The sequence below is a fragment of the Nothoprocta perdicaria genome, unplaced genomic scaffold (genome assembly GCF_003342845.1).
Source record: "Nothoprocta perdicaria isolate Ctin4 unplaced genomic scaffold, notPer1 scaffold_149, whole genome shotgun sequence".
Lineage (NCBI taxonomy): Eukaryota > Metazoa > Chordata > Aves > Tinamiformes > Tinamidae > Nothoprocta > Nothoprocta perdicaria.
Genome location: NW_020454638.1, coordinates 804,381 through 828,332, shown reverse-complemented (window position 1 = coordinate 828,332; position 23,952 = coordinate 804,381). Strand labels below are relative to the sequence as shown.

Genomic DNA, 23,952 nt, shown 5'->3' with positions numbered 1-23,952 from the left:
CCAGGAACAGAGAGGCATCCACCATTCACAATGTCACTTCTTTTGCCATGTGCTAGGGTGTGTCTTCAGCGGTGAGAAAGAATGAAGCGAAGGACATCAGGTTTTGTGGCAGCCTCTTTTTAACTTATCTTTAATTTTTTTTTTTTTTTTTTTTTTTTTTTTGCTCTTGCAGGCACAGAAGAGGAAGACAAGGGTGATGATTTGTTGTTGAAGTCAGTTGATGAGTTTTGGTGGTTTCCCCATATGTGGAGTCACATGCAGCCTCACCTCTTCCATAATGAGTCATCCCTGGTGGAGCAGATGATCCTCAACAAAGAGTTCGCACTGGTAAGTTGCCACAAGTTGTATGCTATCCAAAAGGCTCATAAGGACACAAAGGTTCATAAGGATGCTTTTTTGTATCTCTCTGCTTTCCAGACTATTTTTATATATCTTTATTATTTATACAGGTATCAAACAAGTGAGAAGCCAAGAGTGGAAGTTGAGGCCCAAAAGGGCTTTTTGGGACACTTCTGAACTTGGGCTGRGTTTTGTCACAGCCTTTTTCACTGACACAGACTTCCCAGACAGAAAGACTCGTCTCATTACTTCCTTACTCTACATTCTTCTATTGCAAAAGCATAGGGATGAGAAGTAATGAAGTCTGAAGGCATCAGCAGACATTTTGAGCTCTCAGAAAATGATAGGAAGGTTATCAGCGTCCCAAAGTTCAGTTCAAACATCTTTGTAAGCGATAGAGAATGTCTGAATCAAACATTAGTGCTGCGTAGATTTTGTAAGAAAACTCTTGGACCTAATGAGGTAAATGAGAAACAAAGCTTCTGGATTTCACAATGCTTTAAGACCTAATAGCTAACCTAGCTGATATTTATTGATGTTTGATTTTTGCTTTCTGTATTGTTAATTTACAAGATCTATCCTCAGAGCTCAGCATACCTGCACTCTAAAGAAATCTGAAAGACATTTCAAGCCCAGAGTAATTGTATTTAGTTAGCACAAAGAAATAGGAAGTCTAAAAATGCTGTTTGAAAAACACACTATGGGGTCTATGGTGAAGCACAGAAATATGAAGCAACCAATGTCACTCTGGAGAGGAGAGTGTCATGGCACGACTTTGCTGCTCAAGGAATGCAAAACTAGGCAGGTCATAGTTGGGAAATATGAGGTTCTCCCCTCTCTCCACCAGGTCCTCCCAGGAACTGCCAGAGGCAGATGACTGAACAAGCAGCCGAGGAATTTATTCTCTTGTTTATGAACACTTTCTCAACAAACTCTAAAGCAAATGAAATCAGCTTAACTGTTTACATTTCTTTATAGGCTTGCTGCCTTCCAAGGTTCCTATTTGGTAACTTATTAGTACAGAGGCATTTTAGATAATTTTTTCCTCTTCCACAGTTCCACTGTTTTACCAGCAGCTTTACTTTATTCCTGCCATGGTCTATTCTTGACTTGTGAATAACTGGGTAAGCTGCCTCAAAGAAAGGCCCAATAGACCCAAATGAGCATTCAGTATAGCTGAGATCTTAAACACCAAAGTAATTTTAAAATAATCTCCAACTCTAAAAAGCTTGTTCATCTTTAAGCCTGTGTGGAAAGTCATCATAGTATTTTCAGCAATCCTGACATCTCTTAGATAAAACCACCTCTAGGAGAAAAGCTGTAAGGTAGCCCCAAAATGGGGCTTATAATAGAACCTGTTTGCAGTTTCACATATAGCAAGATAAAGCCATCTCTCTATAATCACCCCCACTGAATGATGGACTCTGTAGGGTGCCTATAAATAAGGAGAGAATGTCAGTGGAAGGCTGATGTTATTATAGCTTTATTTCCTGCTAACATTTGGACAGGGGTTGTACTGACCTCCCAACCTTGAATCCGTGCTAGCTGTACAATTTACTTATGAGAACACTTCTTTTCCAAAGGTTTCCCATGAAAACTTCTCTGGGGGAGAAATTTATCTTCCCGCTATGACAACCTTCCTGATACTTAAACAGCGAGGTCCCAGCCATAACTTTAGAGTACTCTTGTGTGCTCCTCCCCTGCTCTCTCCTCCCTACATGAGGTCTTCGGGGGAAGGTAAATCCCTGCTCCATATCCACATTTTATTACTCTGTCAAAGAAAATCCCTTTTCAGTATTTTTACATCACAGTATGGATCTAAATTTAACTTAGACAACCAGAATAATAAATGTGTGACATCAAGCAGATTTCCTTTACATGATTGAGTATTATAATCAGGGAAATAGAGCATTAACTGACACAAAAAGTATGAATAGGAGGGTAATGGTCTCAAGACGAGAGGGGGAAATCATTATACCTGAAGGTATACAGCAAGACCACCAGCAAGCAAAATTTCTCATTGAAGCCTGCTGCTAGTCCTGGCATTAGCTTTAGCTTTTTTGAAAAAAGAAAGAAGTGCTGTTCACTACCCTCTCCTTCAGCACACGAGGAAACCAAGACTTTACAGGCCAAGTTGAAAACACAAAGAACAGAAAGTTCTCCATTCAAGCAAATGTCAGGCTCAGAAGCAAAATTGCTCATTTCAGAAAAAAATCCTAGTAAAAACATTCTGCTGACTACTAGGGATTAAATCTAGCTCAATAACACCAGTTAATACATTAGCAACATAAGAGATTTCATAGATAATTAGCATGAAGCTACAAACATATGTAAGCATGATTTTTATTGGCACTTGTGTTTTTACTGTATGTATAATCATCTGCCTGTAGGAACTTAGATGTACTGTCTGGTGAATACAGGCAAGAAATACAAGGTGCCTACAACCAGGTACTGGTTTGAAATACCCATTCTGTTTTGTATTGATATGACTATCAAATGGAGGGTTAAGACTGCAGCCCATCTCAAACAGAAGTATCAAAATATAGGTATAAATCCATTACAAGTCTGCACTATTTTGTATATGTGCAACTGACTCCTAAGTATAGATCTAATTGCCTTGAATTCAGAGCAGATAGCTGCACGCCTCTGCAGACCTGGGACTCAGTTAATTCAACAATCTCTAAAAGATTACCTTAGATGTGAGCTGCTCATGAATAAGGAGACAGCCTTTAATAAGAACACTTCATTTTTTTTTTAATTTTCTTTTTGAATGTGGCTCTAAGTTGTTTATCATTTCGGCCATGCGTAGTCTGGTTGGCAAGAGAAGTGTTTCCTGGCATGGTTCACACYTCTTGTTCCCCCGCTGCTCCAGATGTAGTGGGAAGGTTTGCCTAAGCAAATCCTCATCCCCACATATCTGAAGGATACTGCTCTCAGCAGCTTATTTCTACAGCCCTTGCTGCCCAATGGCCTGCCAAGCACTCACTTCAAAGGCACTTACACAAGTAGAATATATTCTACCCAAAGCTTATTACTCTTGGCTCCTTAATTTACTTGCTCAGTAGTTTATCTTCTGTGCTCATTTGTTAGCACACATGCACAAAGTACAGTAGAGATAGGGCAAAAGTTACCATTGCCAGTAAAAAGGGCAGCTATGATCTGAAAAGCAGGAGGAAAAACACATTTACAAAACCAATYGATTCTAACTCCCTGTCTAGTAAAGTTCAGTTTTCCATTTCCTGTAAGGCAGCTAGAGTCACATTAGTACTTCTTGCACCTAAAAATTTCCAACCACTCAGACCACAGAGAAACCATGAGCTTTTTAATAAACCAATTAAATACCAAAACCAAACACCAGTGACCATATATCAAATGCAGTGTCCACATACAATGAAAAAACAAGTCTAATTTGTCCCATTACTAATATTCATAGTTAACATTCGGAAGGAGATGCCCATTAGAGACWGCCACTAAAGGAGATCTGTAAGTGCTCTGTGTACACAGGAGAACAATATTCTACTGCACAGACAGGATGAGGCTTACTCCACCTAACTTTTAAGGTTCTTCYTAAATATTTCCTCTTCACTAGTGCTTTCTGTCCACCTCAGGAGAACATGGGGCTTAACCTTGTGACAAGCCCATGGAACAAATCAGTTTGTGTGACATGTTGTTTCATTCCATATAAGCTTCACRTTCATCTCTGTACTCTTACAGGTAGTGCTCTGCTATGCCATCACCTGTAGATAATTTATGACAGCTGCAGTCACTCAAAATCATCATTCCCTTCCATTTAATTTGAAACATTAGCTTTATGTTATGCAAACCCTATCTCCTGACAATCACCAGCTCCATTTATTGAACTGTCTTGTCTAGGTAGTTTTTAAACTTAAGAAATTAAATAAGTCTCAAATACATTCCCCAAAACGCTGCCCAGCAACTTATACCTCTAACAAAGTGTCTGTAAAGTTTAGAACACAACAGTTTTTGGACACCATTGAGCAAGAAAATTCATTTATCTAATAAAGGAAATTTTACAAAGTATATTAGACAGAATAAAATATAATCTCTTACAGGAAATCTCACTCATCTGCAGCAGTATTAGAAATATATCCTAGCACTGGAAGTATGCAAAGCTTATGTAATTCTTTAATACTACAAAGTGACATCTCTATCAACTTCTGTGCAGCAAAGTCAAGAAGTTCAGCAAGCTTATCTGCAGCTGCAGGGTTAACTTTTTCATTTAGTTGAATCTTAACATCAAGGAGATTCCTGCAATTTGACTATGTGAAAAGACCTATTGAAGAAACCAAGTTTACTAAATAAAAGGCTGCATCATTTATCATTCTGTGATAATAGCCAATACTAGATGCTTCTATGAGACAAATAAGTGAACTTTAAAAATCCAGAACATCGGTTCTGTTATAACACAGTTGTATTTCATTTTTGTTTAATCTTCTTCCTTCTGTTGTTTTCAGAAGGATATGTAATATTTGGTTYGAATAAAAACTGTGTTTGTCTGTCAGATAACATCCTGCTAATATAAATACCCAGTTTCCAAACACTCCAGTTTTTATTCAAATTTCCAACATCTGCTCACAATAAAACTGCAGCAGGAATGAGAACACGCCTGCTACTGGAAAGCACTGCTTACTCTGCACAGTTGTCATACCTTTGCAGAGATATTTTCTGTAAATGCAGAATTTATACACATTGCACACGCCGACTCATGGCCAATAAGTTTGTCTCAAGGTTCACTTCTGTTCAAACAGGAAGGTCAAAAGAGGTCAGGAGTTCCAAGCAAGTCTTCGCTTGCTGAACAAAGCTGATAAGTGAGAGAGAAGCAGCTTCCTCAGATGGCCTCTGCCTTGCAGCACTTCAGTAATGGTACATGCAAGTGAAAGTATAGGGATGCCTGGAGCAATTTGCTTTAGAAACACACTCTGGCTCTCATGGGCTCTGCSTGTGGACACCAGGCTCCCACCTAGGAGCTGGGACAGCAGCACCATGCAGTTTGCAAATTAGAAGCAAGTATTCATCCCCTTTGCTAACTTATAAGTTGTTAAAATATCAGTACAAGAGAGAAAGGTAGATCCTACAAAATGATCTCCATTTTCTTCTGAGGCTGTGGAACTGTTCTTGGAAAGCTTTCTACAGATTAATCACTGGCTATTGGTATCATCTTCCAAGCCTTTACTTTTTATACCTCCAAAATATTCATGTTATCTCTATGAATGCAAAGAAATATCTTCTCACAAAACTGAGCCTACCAGGAAAGAATAAAGACACAGCAGCTTCTGGAGCAGGGAGAGGGAAGAACAGCACAGCTGCATTTCTCTTCTGCTGCCCTGGACTTCCAGCAAAACAGCCAGGCGCCAAGATAGAGAGGTGAACTCTTGTGAATGAACAGGGAGGACTTCTAGACAATTTCCAAAGCTTCACATAAGTCCAGTTTTATTTTTAATAAGTACTCACACACTAGTGTTTTAGCTAGTTTTGTATTTCTTACTCTAATAATGGATAATGCTAATTCTTTTTATAGCAGTTTTTATACTGTTTTCATCTTTGATAGTGAAATATTAATATAGAACTTTCTGTTTCTCAATCATTACCTACTTGATTTTAAGTTTTACTTATTAATACTTTAAGTCCATAAATCAGTCTATTCTTTTCAACTACTAAATATACTTCTTCCTTATATTTTAAAGGCAGTCATGGATAGTATATAGTCATTTCTGATGAAAACCCACAAGAACTGTTTTAGTCATCCTCCTGTCTCAGGCTGCAACAGCAATTCTCTTTTAATGTCCAATTAAAGGCATTACTGAGCAATGTCCAGCCCAGACCTTAGTACAGCTTCAGCTTACATGGCCATTTAAATTAGAATTGGAATAATGTACAAGTGAAATAGGAAAGCAATATTAACCTGCCCAGCATTAATAGCTCTAGGATCCCAGCTGGAGTGCAAGAGAACAATGCTCTTGGCACCATAAGATTCCAGAAGTTTTATGTATGCACACACATGCCCAAAACTTGTTTTTAAACATATTTTGAAATGAAAATATCAACAAAAGGTTCAAATGTAAAAATAACTTAGTGGAATTTTGTAATAGGTTGTCTGTTAGAATATATAGAACATAATTCACCCAGGAATCTCCTATGTTGTCTAACAGTTTGCAGTAAGTCATCTTGAACTAAGACATATGCTCCTCCTTTAGTACATTGGTTCCCAATTCTATATTAAATTCCAAGAAAATGTAAGAGGAAAAAACCCAGAGCAACAGAAATTGTTAAAAGAGGTCATATGATATTTAATTTACTCCAGTAAATTGAACATGAAACTGGCCAAAGAAAATCTGATTATATGTAGTTGCTGTTTCTTCCTAAAAAATTATGTTGGGTATGTGAGCAATTGATCTGTATTTAGGCAAGGAACTATGTAGCAAGCACTTGGTATTCAGAAGCTAATTAGACTTTATTGCGAACATACCAAACATTGCCTTTTTTCATTTGTGAATGGTAGATTACCATTTCACCATTCTGCTGCTATGGCAATACCAGCAGCAAATAACAGCAGAAAAATGGGATTTCGCGTGTGTTCACCTCATGCCTCCTTCTGGACACATCACTCAGRGCAATGTTCATTAGCCAGGTCTCAAGACACTTACTTTATACTGCATTTGATGAATGTCTATACATGCAAAGTATTACAACACATTGAGCASTGTGAGCATCACAGCCTGCTCAGAGTATTATTCGAAGTCAGATGCTTCTCCCCTATTAGTAAAAGTCCAAGTATTTCACAAGTCCTTTCATGTATTTTTTTTCTTCTGTACATGCTCACAGAAAAGTTAGAGCAAAGAATGATTTGACATCTCTTTTTACCTAGCTCTTCATAATTTCACCCCTAAAAGACTCATGCCTTTCAGGTAGGTGACAACATTAATAAGCAGAAAAAGCATTTGTACTCAGTAAATTTTCACAGGAGTGGGTTTGGCTTTCTCCTTTTCAAGATCAGCCAGGAATCCAAGGTCTTTACTAATAAGAAACAGATAATTTTAAGCAGCTGCATTATGTGATATAAGAACAATTGCTCCCCATAGGTTTAACTTATTCTTGTCAATGAAAAAAATTGTCTATGCAAAGTTAAGTGCTTGAAGATGCCCGGCAGAACCTGCTGCTCCCAGAATTAAAGTAATCAACAGTTATTAGATAATGTGGGCAGGAAGGACAAAAATTACAAGCTCGCATTTTAGCCATTTCCCTCTGAATATCAATTATATATGAACAGAAAATGGCTAATGTGTTCCAAGCATCAGCAGCTCTTTTGGCAGAAGCAAGTGTTGTAAGGGAGCTGTAAGGCAGAGAAAATGAGGTGATGCTTTCAAAGGTTAAGGGCTTCAGCCAAGGAACCTGGCCCGATCACCACAAGGGCTTTGCTAGTCAGGAATATTTGGAAGAAGCCCCAGCCCAACTTGTGCCCCAAGCACCAATCAATCATTGGGCATAACATGATACAGGGAATAAACCCAATTCTGTCTGTACCCGTAATAGAGGAAGGGATTCAGCAAAACCATATTGACACTGAAAACAGATGTGGTGGCAGAGTTCAGAGAGGCCCTTGCGATGCCTGCAGGAAGTAAATCCCAGCAAAAAGGAGGAAAAGCAGAATACAGCTGTTATTTTGCTGTCTATAGCTGGCAAAAAAAAGGGATACATTTTGACTATTTACTTAGACAAATGAAGCTAATTACCTTATTTTCTCATGTATAGTTGGTGCTTCAAATAATTTGCACTCTCAGTATTTTTTTCTAGAGATGTGGTTATTGGAGCTCATCATCAGATGAGGTTTTCATACAACCCACATTAAACAGAAACCAGAGAGATTAGAAACAGAATAATGACAGGAAAGCTTTAGGAATAAAAGGAACATGCATAGGAGATCAGCAAACTCACATTTAAGCTTTTTTCTTAATTCCTTCTGTCTACAGATAACCACATCATTGTTCAAYCAGAAGATTTTTTAAGATAATGTACAGATTTTGTACATGAGTATACATATTTCATCACAGAAGATGAACTAAAGACATATTTATTAAATGGAAAACAGGTCTGTCAGAGTCCATTTTTCTTACTATCCTCATGCTGTGGGAAAACACAACTAGCTTTGGAAGCTATGGAGAAGAAATGAGCAGAAAGGAATTCTGCTCTTAGTTTCAYAATGAAAAGATAAACCACAGATCTCAGAGCAACATTTTTCTGCTTACTGCTCTAATGCTGTTTGAAAACTTAAAAAATAGCTTTTTAGATTACACAATATGTAGTGAATGGTAGATAAAACTACTCAATGGAACACCACCACCACAATATAATCCAAGAGGAATATTTAYCACTCTGCAGGTTATCAAGTCATAACCTCAGCTTCCCTCATCTCTAACGTTTAGCATGCGTTACATACAAATAGAAACAAGACTGTYCAAGGACAACATCTTCTCAAACCCGGGGGTCCGTAGAAGGAATAAAAGCCCTTTAAATGATTCCATGTTCTTTTTCTTCTAAATCCATTGCTCCCTTTGCTGTGCTGCAGGATCACGGGATACCGACAGACATGGGGTACGCGGTGGCTCCGCACCACTCGGGAGTCTACCCGGTCCACATGCAGCTCTACGAGGCCTGGAAGAAGGTGTGGGACATCCGCGTGACCAGCACGGAAGAGTACCCGCACCTGAAGCCCGCACGGTACAGACGGGGCTTCATCCACAATGGCATCATGGTACACTGCACTTCATGCTTCATAGCAATATTACTTTAAGTGACTCAGAAGGAGGCTATTTTTAACCAAACGCTTCAAGTTTTAGAGCGATCATTAAAATTCTGTGATGGAGGGTTTGTAAGGATGCCAAAAGAGCATATTTGTTTTGCAGCCAAAAAAAAATATCAAAGACTTTGGCAACTGCAAATGTAGAGCTCAAACTCAATGTACTTCTAGTCTAATCAACTATCAACTTAGTTATAAATGCATATTTTAAAATTCATTAAACTACCTAAGACCTATATTTCAAGGTCAGGTTCATCTTTATGCATAAAAGGATTAGAAATACACCTGTTCATCTTTCCAGTGGGTGTAASTAATCTCCTCTAGCAAATATGACACTTCTCCCAGGCCAAGTTTTGTTTCTGAGACACACTTCTGAAACTCCCATAGCCAGGGACTGGACATGAGCCTGTTTCAGCCTGTATATTTGGCTGTATATTTGGTTATGAGATAAACCTCCTTTGCATATAGATTTCATCTACAAGTCAACCGGAGAAACACACAAAATCTTGGGCTCTCTTAGCAGAGAACTTCAGTCCTATATTGCAGCTTAGAGGAAGAGGAAAAAAAAAGAAAAAAGCACACATATGAATAATGGAGCTGACCACAGAGATGGGTGAAAGGCAATTACAAAAAAGCTATGCATAACATACTTCAAAAATTTTTTGAAGCCAGGTCTTGAGATAGATACAAAAGTCTCAGATGAATATTACATATCCATATGAAACCAATGTTTTCATCCCCCCAACAAGACAAAAGCCATATGCCTTAATCAAAATTACTAAGTTACAGTACACAGTCCAGTTACTATTGTATTAGACTGCAGTACATTTACACAAGTATTAAGATGTATGCCAAATACAATTTATTATTCTTGATTAAACTGAGTTTAAAAAGAATAAAACAGTGATTGGTGGGAAGCCAAGGGTCTCCCCCAGGTGAATTATACTCAGACATTTATTAGGCAGTATCCCTAAGCCCTAATAGTTTTCTTACTTACTGCTTCAGTGCCCTTTAATTAGAAAAAAGCCAATATATATTTAAGAACAAGATGTTTTAGTTAAGTGTATTTTCCCAGATGTGCTAGCTTGTGGAATTCTGGCACCTAATCTCCTGATTTATGGTGGGACACAGATCTGACCTTGGGTGAGTCTCCTGCAAGTATCCTGACAGCGCCTGTGTGTATTTCAACAGCAGGAACGAGGAGTTAAGTTTGATTTTCAGGACAGAAGAGGTTTGAAGCAACAGTTCTTTTAGGGTCTGCAGCCTTGAATACAAATTGTGTTCGGTATCTCAAGAACAACAAGATTAATTGCCCGAGATAGTGAAGATGGCCAAGAAGCACTATTTATCTTTTAATAAACTAACCTTGCTAAAGAAAGAGAGGTTTAGATTTTTTTCCCCCTCCTCCTTCTCTCTTCCCGCTTCCCAAAGCCACAAAACAAACCTTTAATTCTTACTGTATGAGATGAATAAACCAGTCTGGATGAAAGCTTAGGACACATCTGCGTTGCAGCTTTTCAGYTGGCATCTGGAATTTCACATCTGCACAATTGCATTTGCTTACACGGAGAGCAGAGAAAGCACGAGAGTCCATAAACAAACCAGAACAGAGAGTTAGAGGAAGGGCTGGAGGTCGGGTTTTTTGAGTTGCTGGAGGGATTAGGATGAATGTAAGTTTTCAGAAATCAGTTCATGTCACAATGGCACTCTTACTTTGTTCTCAGGTGCTGCCTCGACAGACCTGTGGCCTTTTCACTCATACAATTTTTTACAAGGAATACCCTGGGGGTCCTCAGGAACTGGACAAAAGTATCCAAGGAGGTGAACTCTTCCTCACCGTTCTCCTGAATCCTGTATGTATTCTCTTTTGCTATTCTTGGAACAAACTGAACAACAGAAAGGAGGGAGGAAAGGAGATTTGTTTTCTTTAATCCTGCTTAGGAAAGAATCAGGACCCCTTGCTCTGAGGTATGCAGCAATTCAGGAAGAAATCACATCTGCTAATTTCTGACCTCAGACCCTACCCATAAGACAAGATACTAGAAAATGCATTCATTACATTTTCAAACTGTTTCCTAGCCTGTCTTTGAATACTGGTAAGGGCGGGAAATCACTGAATTGTCTAATCCAGACTGAAAGAAARCAATAAGCATAGAGCAAACTGCATGATCTTACTTGTCCTTTTTGCTCCTTCTATAATCTTGGTTCTAGAGATATTTCTGTCACACCTTAATGGAAAGTCCAGGMCTTCAGGCTAACCAAGATTCCCCGTTGTAAGGTCTTAAAACTAGATTTTGTAAGAAAAAGAAAGTTTGAACAGTGCCATACTAAGACATCAYACTGTCAAATTCATATTTGTGGGCACATATGGTAGGTGTGATGGGTTTTGCTAAGAATTGAAGAGCAAAAGTTGAAAAACTGCAACTGCTAGTTTGAGGCCATATTTCTCTTACCAAGAAACACCTACAGTGTCTGAGATGGCAGACCAGAGATGGAAAGAGAGGAGACAATAAGAAAGGAGAGAAAAATATATACACTAATTTTTGCCATTGTCCTCCCTTTTGCCTCCTTTTCCCAAACAAGGCATACTACTGGCAAGATAAATGCCTTGTGTCCTGCAGGGTGGCCTAATTTTCAGTGGCTTTAAGTTACAGCACTGATTGACTTCTCTATAGAGTTAAAGAAGTTTCCTTTGGAACCGGCTTTCAAATCCAGGTCACTTGTTTTTAGACACCTAAATATAGGTTTTGGTGTCCTATAATTAGATGCTTATGTGTGCAAGTTTTGGCTGGGGAACAGGTTGGTGTGTGAGCCAAAGAGATTTTGTTTGTTTAAAGAAATAGGACACCTCTGTTAGGATTTTTTTCTCTATACCAGGTGTGACAACAAGCTAAAAACAACAAAATAAAATCCCTACTCTGTCTTCTCTTTACCTGAGGTCTTGCAGAGGGGCTTTTCTTCTCCTACTTTTCTTGAGCATAATTTGGCTCCTCTCTATCTTGAGATGCTGTTGGAGTTGATCCTTACCTTCATCATACTTTGACTATTACCACACATCTTTAACTTATCTGAAGTTTCTCCTAGATGCAAGAGATTGTTCTTTCATTTTAAGAGACAGGCTCAAAATCCTGTGTCAATTTGGCTGTAACATCTACTTAATTTTGCATCCCCAAAGTTTCCAGCACACTTATAACACTTCCCTTCATCTTCCCTACATATTTTTCCTCTAATCTTTCTTTTTCGAGCATGGCAAATAGCTTTGCAGTTGCTCAGTCCATTACAAATCATAACCTTCAGAGGTTTTAAATAATTGTGTCTAAATACTCTTCCTAAAAGCAGGCTGGTGCTATGGTAAAAAGGACTTTGTGCATTGGAAATATCCCACAGGTCTTTGTGCTGCCTTTCCTTGGGGAAMAGCAAAGCCCCTGGTTCTGAAGGCATCAGTGCAGGTGGAGGGCTGAGCACCATGGTTGCACCCTGGCCAGCTAACCGTGCAGCACAAACACAGAAAACCCAAGTACTGATGACATTCCAGGGGTGATGCACCAGAGATAATCTCCCTATGAAGGCAACCTGCAGTGGCATGCAAGGTGTTCTGGATTTAGCTACAGATCTGTGAAGTCCCTGACAAAGCTAAAAAAATGTTTTAGAAACAGGAAAGGTGAGAAGGATTGAGGAGGTTTTGTTTAATGCTCACTACAGGTACTGGTTTTGACCAAGCTGTGTTCCAATATCTTGAAAGTGCAATATGTACTGTATTGTAAGGTTTGAAAAAAGTTTAGGATCTATACTGCTAATGCTTCATTTCCCTCCCCATTTTCTATCTATCCTCCTTAAAACTGGTATTCTATTGAGCTGAGCCACACAACAAATACTGGCATACTTTCCCCTAACTCAATTAAGTAAAAGTTTGTTCTAATATAGTGTTTAATCAGATAGGAAGAAACAAAACTTAATTATATGCAAGTTGAAGAAAGATATACTAAAAATACCTTACCATCCCTAAAGTCAGGTTGGTACCTCACCCTACGTGTGCTGACTGGCAAGAGACATCTAGCCTCATTTCAGAAGTAAGAAATGTAGGAAATGAAGTCACCCATGTGCATAGAGCCCCRGCCACTTTTATCTTTGAGTTTGGAATTCTGCTCTGCTAACAGCTCACAGAGCAGCGGGGAGGTCTCTTACCTATGGTGGACACAAGTAGGAACTGGTGCGTGGATCCTAGATCAACAGTATCTTCTGAAAAAAAAAAAAAAGCTCTGTACATGCCTATTCTCCTGCTCAAGTGCAAGATCAGTTGAAGACATATGCTTGGAATGCAATGTTTAACCCAAAGTGGCATCAGCATTGCAATGACAACAATAGGCTTCCCAGTGTATAGCCTAGAAGTCTTTCACAAACTTGAGCTCATTAATGAACTTTTCTAGTATGTGAAAACCAATTTATGCAGTTTTGAGAGTTTTCAAAGAACAGTACAGCATAAAGCAATGTGTGCTCTCCAAAAGGATTATAGAAATAGCAACTATGTGCAGTGAAAAGGCTTTTCCAAATGATAATTATAAAAATATTCCATTTTTTGTTGAGTCACATAGAATGAGATGCCTAGTGCAACTCAGGAATAGAAGCCATTTCCATAAAATAAAATCCTAAGTAGAACACATAGCACCCCTCGATGTAGGCTGTTTTATGTCTAATCACAGTGATCCTATTTCAGGTTTTACTGGAAAGGAGCTGTCTGTTCATTGATTATTTTTGTATGGCATATAACCACTGACATTTGAAAATACGTATTTTCTTTCACCCTGTAAAAACAATGGCCTTGCTCAGAAGAGACTTGCTCAAGTAGAGTAGCTCCTGTTGAGTTTACTGGATTGCATACATGCCTTCCTTACTGGGAACTGGTGTCAGCCCATGGGGGCAAGTGCTGTGCACATGGCAGAAGGAAAAGGAGCCCTCCTGCAGTACCAACACACTCTCCTGCAGTGCAAAGATGGGGACAAACTATTCCTGCTTGCTGAAGAAAACTGAACATAGCTCTGCCAGGCTACCATGACAACTAAAGTTACCTACAAATTGTGTGTGTTAAAATATAAGTATAATAAAAGAAAAAATTGAGTCCAAGAATAGCCCCTGGATAGAAATCTCCCAACACAACTCATCACTTGTCCTGCTATACTCAGTTTTTCACTATCCTGGTGATTCTGGAAAACAGGAGCAAAAAGAGGGTCTGGATCCATGGCACAGCAGGTGATTGCTTCAGGGACCACCACCTCCACTGCCATGGACACTTTCCCACCACCAGCAAAGTTGAGCCCTGAGAGGGGCTTTCTAGATGAGTTCATCCCTGGTCAGTGCTGTTTTGTGCAAATCTCTAGTTATTTTTCCTCACTTTTACCACTTATTACTTTTTAAAAACAACTCCTACCAAGTGCTTGGTGGTTCATACAGATATATTTTCACTCTAATTTATGAACTCTAAGGATGACTCATGTCTGGCAGAGATGATTTAGAGGCATGCAGAGGARGGATAAATTCCTGCCCGACAGACAAATCAAGCTAGTTTTGAGTTTTCATGTGGGTGGCAAGAATTCCCAAGCAGACATTCCCAGGGCCTGGGTAATGCTAAAGGCTCTTTGAGCACTGAGTTTGGGTTACCTCTTCTGTACGTGCAGCCCTCAAAGCAAAGCTAATAGGAAAAGTCACAGTGAACACATTAGGTTTGAATCAAAGCTGAACAGGGAAACTAATTCAAAAGTTATCTAGCTCCTTTCAAAAGGGCTACATTTCTTTGAAGGCTTAACATATTAACAAGAAGCTTTCAATCTACTTATAAATAGGATATGCACATAGAGTTTGACATTGATTAGATGTTACACTGACTGTTGGAGTCTTCTTTTACTGTCTATTGCAAAAAAAAGCAGTAAAACATTCAACAGAAATATTTTCTTCACTCTGGCCAGATAAGATATAGCATTTCTATCACAGTTACATTATTATGTTCAATGTTACTTACTTTGGAGTTTGACAGTCTCAGAAGTCACTTATTCACATTATCCCAATAAGAGCAGAACTAAAGAGCAGAGCATCAGCACTTCCATATCAGTGGTGAAAATAAAGCAGTGTGAAATAAAGCCTAACCATTGCAATCAGCAGAAGGACACCAAGGAAGACAGACAACTAAAACTATCAGTCAAAAAGTACAAAAAATTTACCAAGTGCCTTAGCATCTTTCTAATTTTCTATAATTTTTTCTATACTAAGAATCAAACTGTTGTCACTATGCTGGAGAGCAAGTATTTCTATACTCATTCTAGTTAGATCTTAAAATACTAGGTACTCAAGCCATATCTTCAAGCCAGAAGTTGAATATTAAAAAAAGTTAACCAGGCTGGTAGTTTTCTTCCCAGAATATGAAAGCTTTGGCAGTGCTGGTCTTCCTCTTGCTTTGTCTCTTACAGACATGAAGGTTGAAGCAAAAGCCTGGTGTGGGTGTATTGTTGTACAGGCTGCAGCAGCAGCCTACAGGCTGCATTAGCAGATTCCAAAAACAAGCACACCAGCAGAAGTAGGAGAGTTTCAGAACCATTAGGTAACACTTATTTTAGTCTAAGTTCTTGTGGGTTTTTTTATTTTTATATTTAAATCAGACTAGAGGAATATCATGGCCTTAAATATCTGAATTTAGTGTTATAGTTACATAAGCATGACAGAAAATCACTTGGCCCTGTGCAGCATTGCAGGAATCTGATCCCTTGAGAAAAAATAATTCTGGAGTTTTCAGCAAGAACCTAAGTTTCTGCTGCTTCAGCAGAAAAAAATAGCTTATTTAAGCACAATTCCTTTCACTTTTTAAAAAAAATTAAGCTGTGATTTTTCATTTCAATGACTTTCAGCCAGCATTTCTTTTTATTTCGCTTCTTATTTACTTCAGTTAATTTCCCTCTAGAATATCTACCCATTGCCATGATGTATTTGGGGAATTGTTCCTCTTTTCTCATATCATTAGCACAAGGCCATACTGCTTTTGTCTTTTTATCACTTCCCTTCAAACTGCAGCCGACTTCACATGCTCTTCTGTGGTCCTTGATATCCTTRGTACAGGGAGAAGACAAGCTAACTCACCTTGCAACCCATCTGCAATAAGATTCCTTCTTGCTTTTGGAAGTTTTGCTATGAAAGCTGTGATACACCTGTCAGAATAATCTAAGTATCATGGGTACATATACCGCCTGCTATTATGATTAAAARCAAGAGCTTGAGGCAGAATGGAAACATAGTATAGGCAGGTCAAATTTACTTTTTCTGCTTTAAAAACATAAAACTTTAAAATTTATTTTATTATAAATGCTTCAACTAAAAAAGTCTTTGTAATAAACAGTTCTTGAAAATACTTCAACAACAAAATAACAATTTGAAGAACTTCCTTGGTTTATTTTTTCTAGGGATTCGCTACATTCATGTCAAGCTCAAAAATCAGTGCGTTCACTCTATGTTCCCTGACCATTGGTTTTCATTCACTCTCCTGAGGAATGCACACTCTTACAGACTGTGAGATATATATAGATAGAGATATAGATATATCACATCCTCGGTATCCTCAAGGTCTTCCCAGAATCTGTTTTCTAGTTTGCCTGCCTTTACTCCCCCAATTCACAAACAATAAAGAACCATTATAAATGTTTAACAAKGAAGATAATATTTAAGTCTATATTTATTAGTTTATCAACCCTTACAAACAAGAGTAGGAGAGTCATTTCTCAAAGCAAAAAGCTTTTTATTAAGCTAGCAAGAGACAAYACAAAAGATATCTCAAATCAAACAGCAAAGCAAATATACCAGGTTTTGAGAAGACGCAGCCAAACCCATTTGTAGGGTTTAGTAGTCAGTTAATTGGATTTACTTGCCACAGCCTGGTGCCATTGATATCTCATGTTCTGAAGACATGAAGGCCAACACTGCCTGCATCTACTGCCCCTTCTGTTTTCTGCTGAGCTCTAGCCATGTTTCAGTGYCACAGCCAGGAGTTCTCCTGAGAGCCAACATCAACCTTAAAACAAAAGTAAGGGCACACCTGCTTTATGTGCAAGGACAAAGTTTCCAGCAAACAGCAATGCAACCTTCAGTTAAATGCTAAGAGCAGAAAAGTTTATACAAAGTGGAAAGTACCTGAACTCACCACCTCAAGCATTTCTGTTCGTGTCCTGAGTGTGGCTGGGTGTAATAAATCCAGATTGTCTGCAGCCTGAACCAAGGAGGTCAGATATTCCTCAACAGATTCCCAAACACCAGGCAGTTCATTGCATTCAGTGACTTCATTCATGAGAAGTCTTCTCCTGTTTTACTTCTTACTTTGTTGCCCAYGTGAATTTTGAGCCAGCTGTTCTTTTTACTTGCTCTTACAAAGCAAGTTCTCCAGCTTTTCACTKCATTTTCCATGAAATACTTGCATAGGCCACTGCATTTTCCAGATAGCCTCATCGCTACAGACAGTGCATCTCAAGACACACTCATACCTTGTGCAGAAAGGTTTGTCTTGAAAGCCAAAAAAAACTCAGTCACAACTGGTAGCACGTAAGGTTTAAAAAAAAGTAGAAAAGGGAAAATTTAAACACTAATTTTAAACTCTTCTTCCTACTTCAATTAAACAGAGAAGAAGCTTAAGCCTAAGAAAGGTGGCACATGGATCTCGGTCAGATTAGTTTCTTTCGTGGGAATTTAATTATGGAGAGTGAGATCAGGCTTGTGATTGAAAGTTAACTCAAATGAAAAGGAGCTACAGCCAGTCTGTAGTAAAGTACATCATTATTCTAAATCTGAAAAAAATRTGATCACATATTGCAGAGATAGGCAAATTCTTTGCAAGTGTCAGGGGATGCTTTTAATTTTCAAGGCCACTTAAATACATTTGCGCTTTAAAAAAAATCTCTCTGTAACTAAAGGGTTATTGCTCATTTCCAGTCTGTCAGACCTAGATGTGGCATGTCCCACATGTGCCTACTTGGAACATTTTGTTCTTTGCATTTGCTACTCTCACTCATCACAAAAACAGATGAGAATCACACATTATTGCTTCAGAATATTAAAAGTAAACGCAGAGAGGGGTTAATTTATGCTTTCCGCAAGAGATTTGGGAGTGTTATTATGAAACAGCTTGAGTGTTAATAATATTTTTCTTTTTATTTGCTTTGTTTCTCTGAGCATAGCTGTAGAAAGAATAAAAATAACCTTGGGCATTGTAGAMAGTAGACTGCAATTCAAAAGTAATTCATAATGCAGTTCTAATATGGGTCTTGTGAATACAGCATCTCTGCATATTTCAAGGAAAGGAAAAGGCAAGCAAACAACCTTCCCCAGCCAAAAAGGTCAATAGTTGCTGCCTGTAATTAGCTGGCCACTGCATATAGGGAGAGGTGCGTTGCTCTTGGACATGAGAAGTGACATACATTAATTCTACCCAAATTCATCCCAGAGATGCTTCCTTCTCTAACAAGAGTCCTTCAAGCACTGGTWGCGTGATAGAAATAATGCAAAAATAAAAGGTGAAGCCACTTTCGTCATCCAACTCCAGSTGTTGGACTAAATCTCTTTCATACTTGCTCAGGCTTCTGAAACTTTAAATCATTCATTTCTTCTCCTATGACCACCCCAGCTGAAAAGAGGTGGTACAAGTAGATACTATCCCATGGAAACCTCAAGCCTTCAGCAGCAGCATATTTAGCAATTAACTTGCAACTCAAGAAAGTATTTCAAGGATAACACATGATCCTTCCTTCTGCTTTCTTTCATAACATTTTCCTTCTTTATGCAAGTTGATACTCTACACCACGTTTTGCAATACTTTATCAATATTACTTCCTAGCAAGTCAGGAGATGGCTGCAATAGCAATGAACGACTGCGTGTCAACACGAGGGCTACTGGGTAAAAAGAAAAAGAATCTGTTACCTTCAAGCACACACCGTACAATAATTTAATAAAGTGTCAGGAGCAAGCCTTTAAGGTAAAAATGAGCTGACTCTGAATTCCCTGATTATTGAAAATGAATCCTTAATAGAAGTAAATGGACAAGAACAAAATTTCCTTGCTATGTTTGCCATTCAAAATTAATTGGAAAGTGGCTGTTTTGAGAATATTATATCCTCTAGTGAACTGAAAATACTTTTTTCTCTGAAACTAGGAGTGGAGAATTAAATTAACTGAGGTTTGTTTGCTCAGAGTGGGCCTCCAAAATGGACTAATTAATCACCATTTATGAATGCTCCATAACAGAGTAGTCAGCTCTTCATAAAACTGCAAGAATAGCAACATGACAGTGGAAGAGTTATGAAAACAAATGATAAATCTCCTGGATCTCCAATTTACATCAGCTTGCCTGGCATTTCRTCCTTTGCAGTTTGAAGAAAAGTATCCTGGTGAAAATACTTAATCAGGGGTTGTATGAGGCCCTAGTTTAAAAGGGATGATTTATAGCTGTTCTCCAACTATTTATGTGCTGTGTTGGGTCTTATGTAATAATTCCATAGCGACTGTCAGGATTGTTCTGAGATTTAGGCTTCCTCTACCTGGAGACTGTGAAGTGCCACATTAGTGATAATAGACATAATTCATTGCATCATTCAAAGCACAATTAGAGCCAGATCTTATTTAGCACATCTGTCTCAGGAGAAATGTCAAAACCAGTCACATTTATGGATGCTTATCCAAACTAATGATCACTTTGACCGTTATTCACCATTAGTAGATACGAGACCACATTTCTCCCAAAGTTGGGCCAGCTTGAAGGATGGCATTAAACCCTAACTGAAAAAAGTAAATGGAGAGGAAAAAATACCTGAAACAGGTATTGACAGTTTTACCCAAGCTGGCAGTGGCACTGGCTGCATAGCACAGTGTATGGGGCTGTAACCTGGGCAGTGCTGAGCTTGCTCRTGCTGTATTAGAAGTGCCAAATGCCAAACAGGACAGCCCCTGAGCAAAGCCAGCCACCTGCAGCTCAGTTAAAGCAAGTTCTCACTTCTTTAGAGTGGGAAACTGCTATCCTTAAAAATTCCCRAGTTCATTTCAGAATTAGTTTTTATGCATAGCAGTATCTTCTTCCCTGGAAACTGCTGAGTATTCAGGGCCATATCCAGGTGCAGGATGACAAAAAATCTTAATCCTAGGTYATAACAGTTGAGAAATCAAAAAGGTGCTTTCAGGTGATCCGCTACACATGCCTGGAAAGACTACATGTTGATAAACCTGCACGTGCTGCATTGCTCRAAGGCAGCACCCATGAACATTTACTACCCCTGCTATTAGCTGTTCAGCAGTTTGCCTACTGCTGTCACCCCAGGGATCCAGGGATCACAGCCACACAGGTATGACATGGACAGAGCAAACACTTTCTTAATTACGTATCATATTCCTYGGACTCTATTTAACTGAGGTTTGACATTAAAAGACTGAATGTTTCAAGCAAAGTGCTGAAAGAACAACTTACTTCCATTAAACAAATTAAGCAGGAAGAAAATTTCTGAGACTGTTTTCCACTCATTCAACTAAGAAGCCCCTTAAGACATTTTGAAAATACTAAAAAATCACTTGTGCTGCAAAAATATTTAACCTACACCTAAACACCAATTCCTCCCGGTTTATCTGTAGTACCTGCATGTCACCAAAACATACTGTTCAGGTATTTAGTAACAACCACACACAAACAGAGGGCAAAGCTGACCCTTGCCAAAAGACCCTTGCCAATGCCAAACCTAGGTTAAAGCCTAGCGAAGGCAGCAGCAAGCCAGGCTGCCCACAAGGCTGGTCCAAAGCCACAGCTAGAGGCTGGGCTCAAGTCTTAGGAGGACTATTTCAGGCAAAACTCTCTSCATGGTCAATGCTGCATTACTTCATTGCAACAGACAAACCTAGAATTGTTTCATGCATACACAAAAGCACAATATTTAGATTTATTTTGCAAATTTTCTTAAGCTGTGATTTATACAAGGCTTGCAGCTCTGCACAGGCACTGCCGGTGACCATAGAGGGACACCAGCCAGAGGTCTCACCTACYAACCCAGACAGACCCTCCCACTGCTGTGCAATGAGTGCAATATCAGGACATGAAGAAAATTGAAGTACTGTTATTTTTAATTCACTGTATTTTTTAATTTTTAATGTATTTATTTTCTTTTACGGTATAATTACTGTATATTTGAATTTACTGTAGTCAGAGAGGGTAGAAAATAATGCAGTATCAAACTGATGACAAGGAACACCCAAATTATTAAGTGGTACAAACTAAGTGAGGATGGGCTGATTTTTTTTTTTTTTTTTTTTAAATCTGCAGAGGATAATAACTAAAGGCAGTTGACAGCCTTAATCAGTATTCTGTTGTGGCTGGATGGAAGTTAAAGAGTGTGCAAGGCACACTGCTGATGAAATGGGTTCTTCATAGCTGGACAGGCTCCTTTGATCATCATTGAAATCTGAAATCTAGATCATCTGGAGACTTCAAGGCTACTGGTTTGGTAATACTTTTGTCAAGTTGTCAGAAACTGTTGGATACAAATCTGGCCTAACAGCAGCCAAATCTGGCGCATTTGTGTAATTTCAAGTTGGGTTTGTTCTTAAATCTAAATTGAGACATTTATATTCTAAAAGTTTTCCATGAGAAAACAGATGAATAAAAATCCTACATCTCTTTTTTTGACCTAGAACAATATTCTCTTATAGGAGGACTGAATTGCTTTAAACTTTTGGAAAGGCTTTGTAGTACCCACAGATATAGATGGTAACATTGCATTTGCACAGAGCTTATTAAGGTTTGGCCACAGTTGGCTATATTGACCACCATTACACAAGGGTGATAAGTGCACAAAGATAGCTGTTTACTTTTTTCCTCCCTAATGCTGCTATACATGGATTTTAAGGTCATCAAAAGCAGCAATCCTCTTTTGCAGGCTCTGATAGCAGTTCTTAAAGTAATTTTTTTTTTTAATGGCAGGTAATGCAAGGAAATATCCTATGTAAAAATAATGGAGTGGGTCTCCTAACCAACTTGTTTTGTTTAGGATCACAAGCTTCACAGGTGTCAAATACACACACAACCTGGGAAGCAGTTGCTGCATTGAAGTGTGGTCATGATTTAGCCTTTGTTTAAAAACTGAGGATGAGGAAAATACTAGAAAATAAAAGCAAACATTCATATTTTATTCTTATAGCAATAAGTGCAAGGCACAGGAATTGTGTTGATAGTAAAGAATGTTTAATCATACCAAGTAAATAATGAAAAAAAGAAAACTTTCCTGGGTGAATGAGAAATGATTTTCCTTTTTGAATAGGAAATATTAAAACAAATACACCAAGATAACTCTATAGCTTACTCAAAAGTTTATCATTGATTCACAATAGCTAATGACTGTGGGCATGGGAAATAAAATGCTGGTCAAAATCTTTCCCCTCAAAGATGAAAATTTCTTTCTAAATACTGCCTTCCATGCTTTCTTTAAAGATATGTTTGGAAAATATTTGATTATCCTGTCAAAAATGCTAAAAATAAGCATGTGCAGAGTGGAAATAGGGTAATAGAACAATTTTCAGGCATATAAATGACTTGCTTCAGTAGCAGAACAGTCATGAATATGAATAGTGCTGAACCCTAGCAAAACAATTTGTCATTATTAAAATTAGTGCTTTGTCAACACGGAAATCTCACTTCCCGCTTCCTTTCCATGTTCCCACAYAAGCAACTGCGTGAAAGGCCCCAGCGCCTGGGATTCATTATCAGTGAATGGGGCTCTGGCTCATAAGGTATAAGAAAAATCTGTAATAGGAGGCTGTCAGGATGTGAAATATATGAAACACTTGAAATTGCAAGAGGTATTTCTCTGGTCAGCCTAGCATGGAGCTACTTGATATTAGCAAATGGACACTTGACAGTTTTGCATTTCTCAGCCATGACATCCCATTTACACATTCAGAAATACAACTTGCTGCCTCCTAGATCCAATTACAAGAGTTTGCTCGTGGACCAACTGCAGAGCATTTTCCGAGCACAGCGGAAAGAGCAAAGCCTATTTTGCTAGGAAACACTTTTGTAAAAGGGCAGAAAATAGACYACCATATTTCTACACAAAGAGGATGCTTATGCCATCACTTTCCCCACACTTGTTTTGCCTAATGAGCCACACACTAGTTTTTACAGAAAAAAATCCTTTCCTACCGAGTTTTAAGTAGCTAAAAAAATAGCAAAAAAATAGAGATATTGCACAAAGGTAGCCAATGCCAAGTTCTCCTTGGAGGAATAACATCCACATGCAAAGGGCCATCCCCACTCTTCGGCTTTCCAGCCYGGGTCAGGGCAGGAGGCTGAGCCAAAGCAAAGGACACTGAAGGGAACATTTCCTATTTAATTATTGAGTGGCCGAAAGGATGAGGTGGAGCACATCATTTATGTATAAGTTTTGTAATTGATTTTTTCAWCGCAAGTGCTGGATCGATGAATAGGCACTTTCCTAAATATCAGCATAAATAAGTAATAGGACTAACAACCAATACTGGATTGCCAATATTGGGGAACTCTCTTTGAGGAGGCACAGCAATACCAGCAAGATAGGCTGGGTTATGCTTGAACACCAAGAATTCATTTTCCCAGGGATTTTCTGTTCTRGAACAGGGACATACATTATTTGGTAGGGGGAAAACAGAAGTTTTGTGCATATTTTCTTTAAATAAAATAAAAACTACAGATAGAAGAATGTCAGTGGTGAGGAAACACAGGCTTTTGGCAACACACTGGAGGCAACCTTAGCCTCAGCTCCTG

General features: G+C 38.6%; 1 protein-coding gene across 3 annotated transcripts in view; it reads left to right on the top strand.

Moving 5' to 3' along the window:
* Positions 1-23,952, top strand: part of LOC112943438 (bifunctional heparan sulfate N-deacetylase/N-sulfotransferase 4) — a 93,848-nt gene that overhangs the window by 47,689 nt on the left and 22,207 nt on the right. For all 3 annotated transcript variants that reach the window (XR_003248571.1, XM_026034591.1, XM_026034590.1), the window contains 3 exons: positions 173-327; positions 8,924-9,109; positions 10,879-11,007. Coding sequence is in view for 2 of the 3 variants with exons in the window: in XM_026034591.1 (XP_025890376.1) it covers positions 173-327; positions 8,924-9,109; positions 10,879-11,007 (470 nt within the window). In the remaining variant the exon portion in view is untranslated. The remainder of the gene's footprint in view (positions 1-172; positions 328-8,923; positions 9,110-10,878; positions 11,008-23,952) is intronic.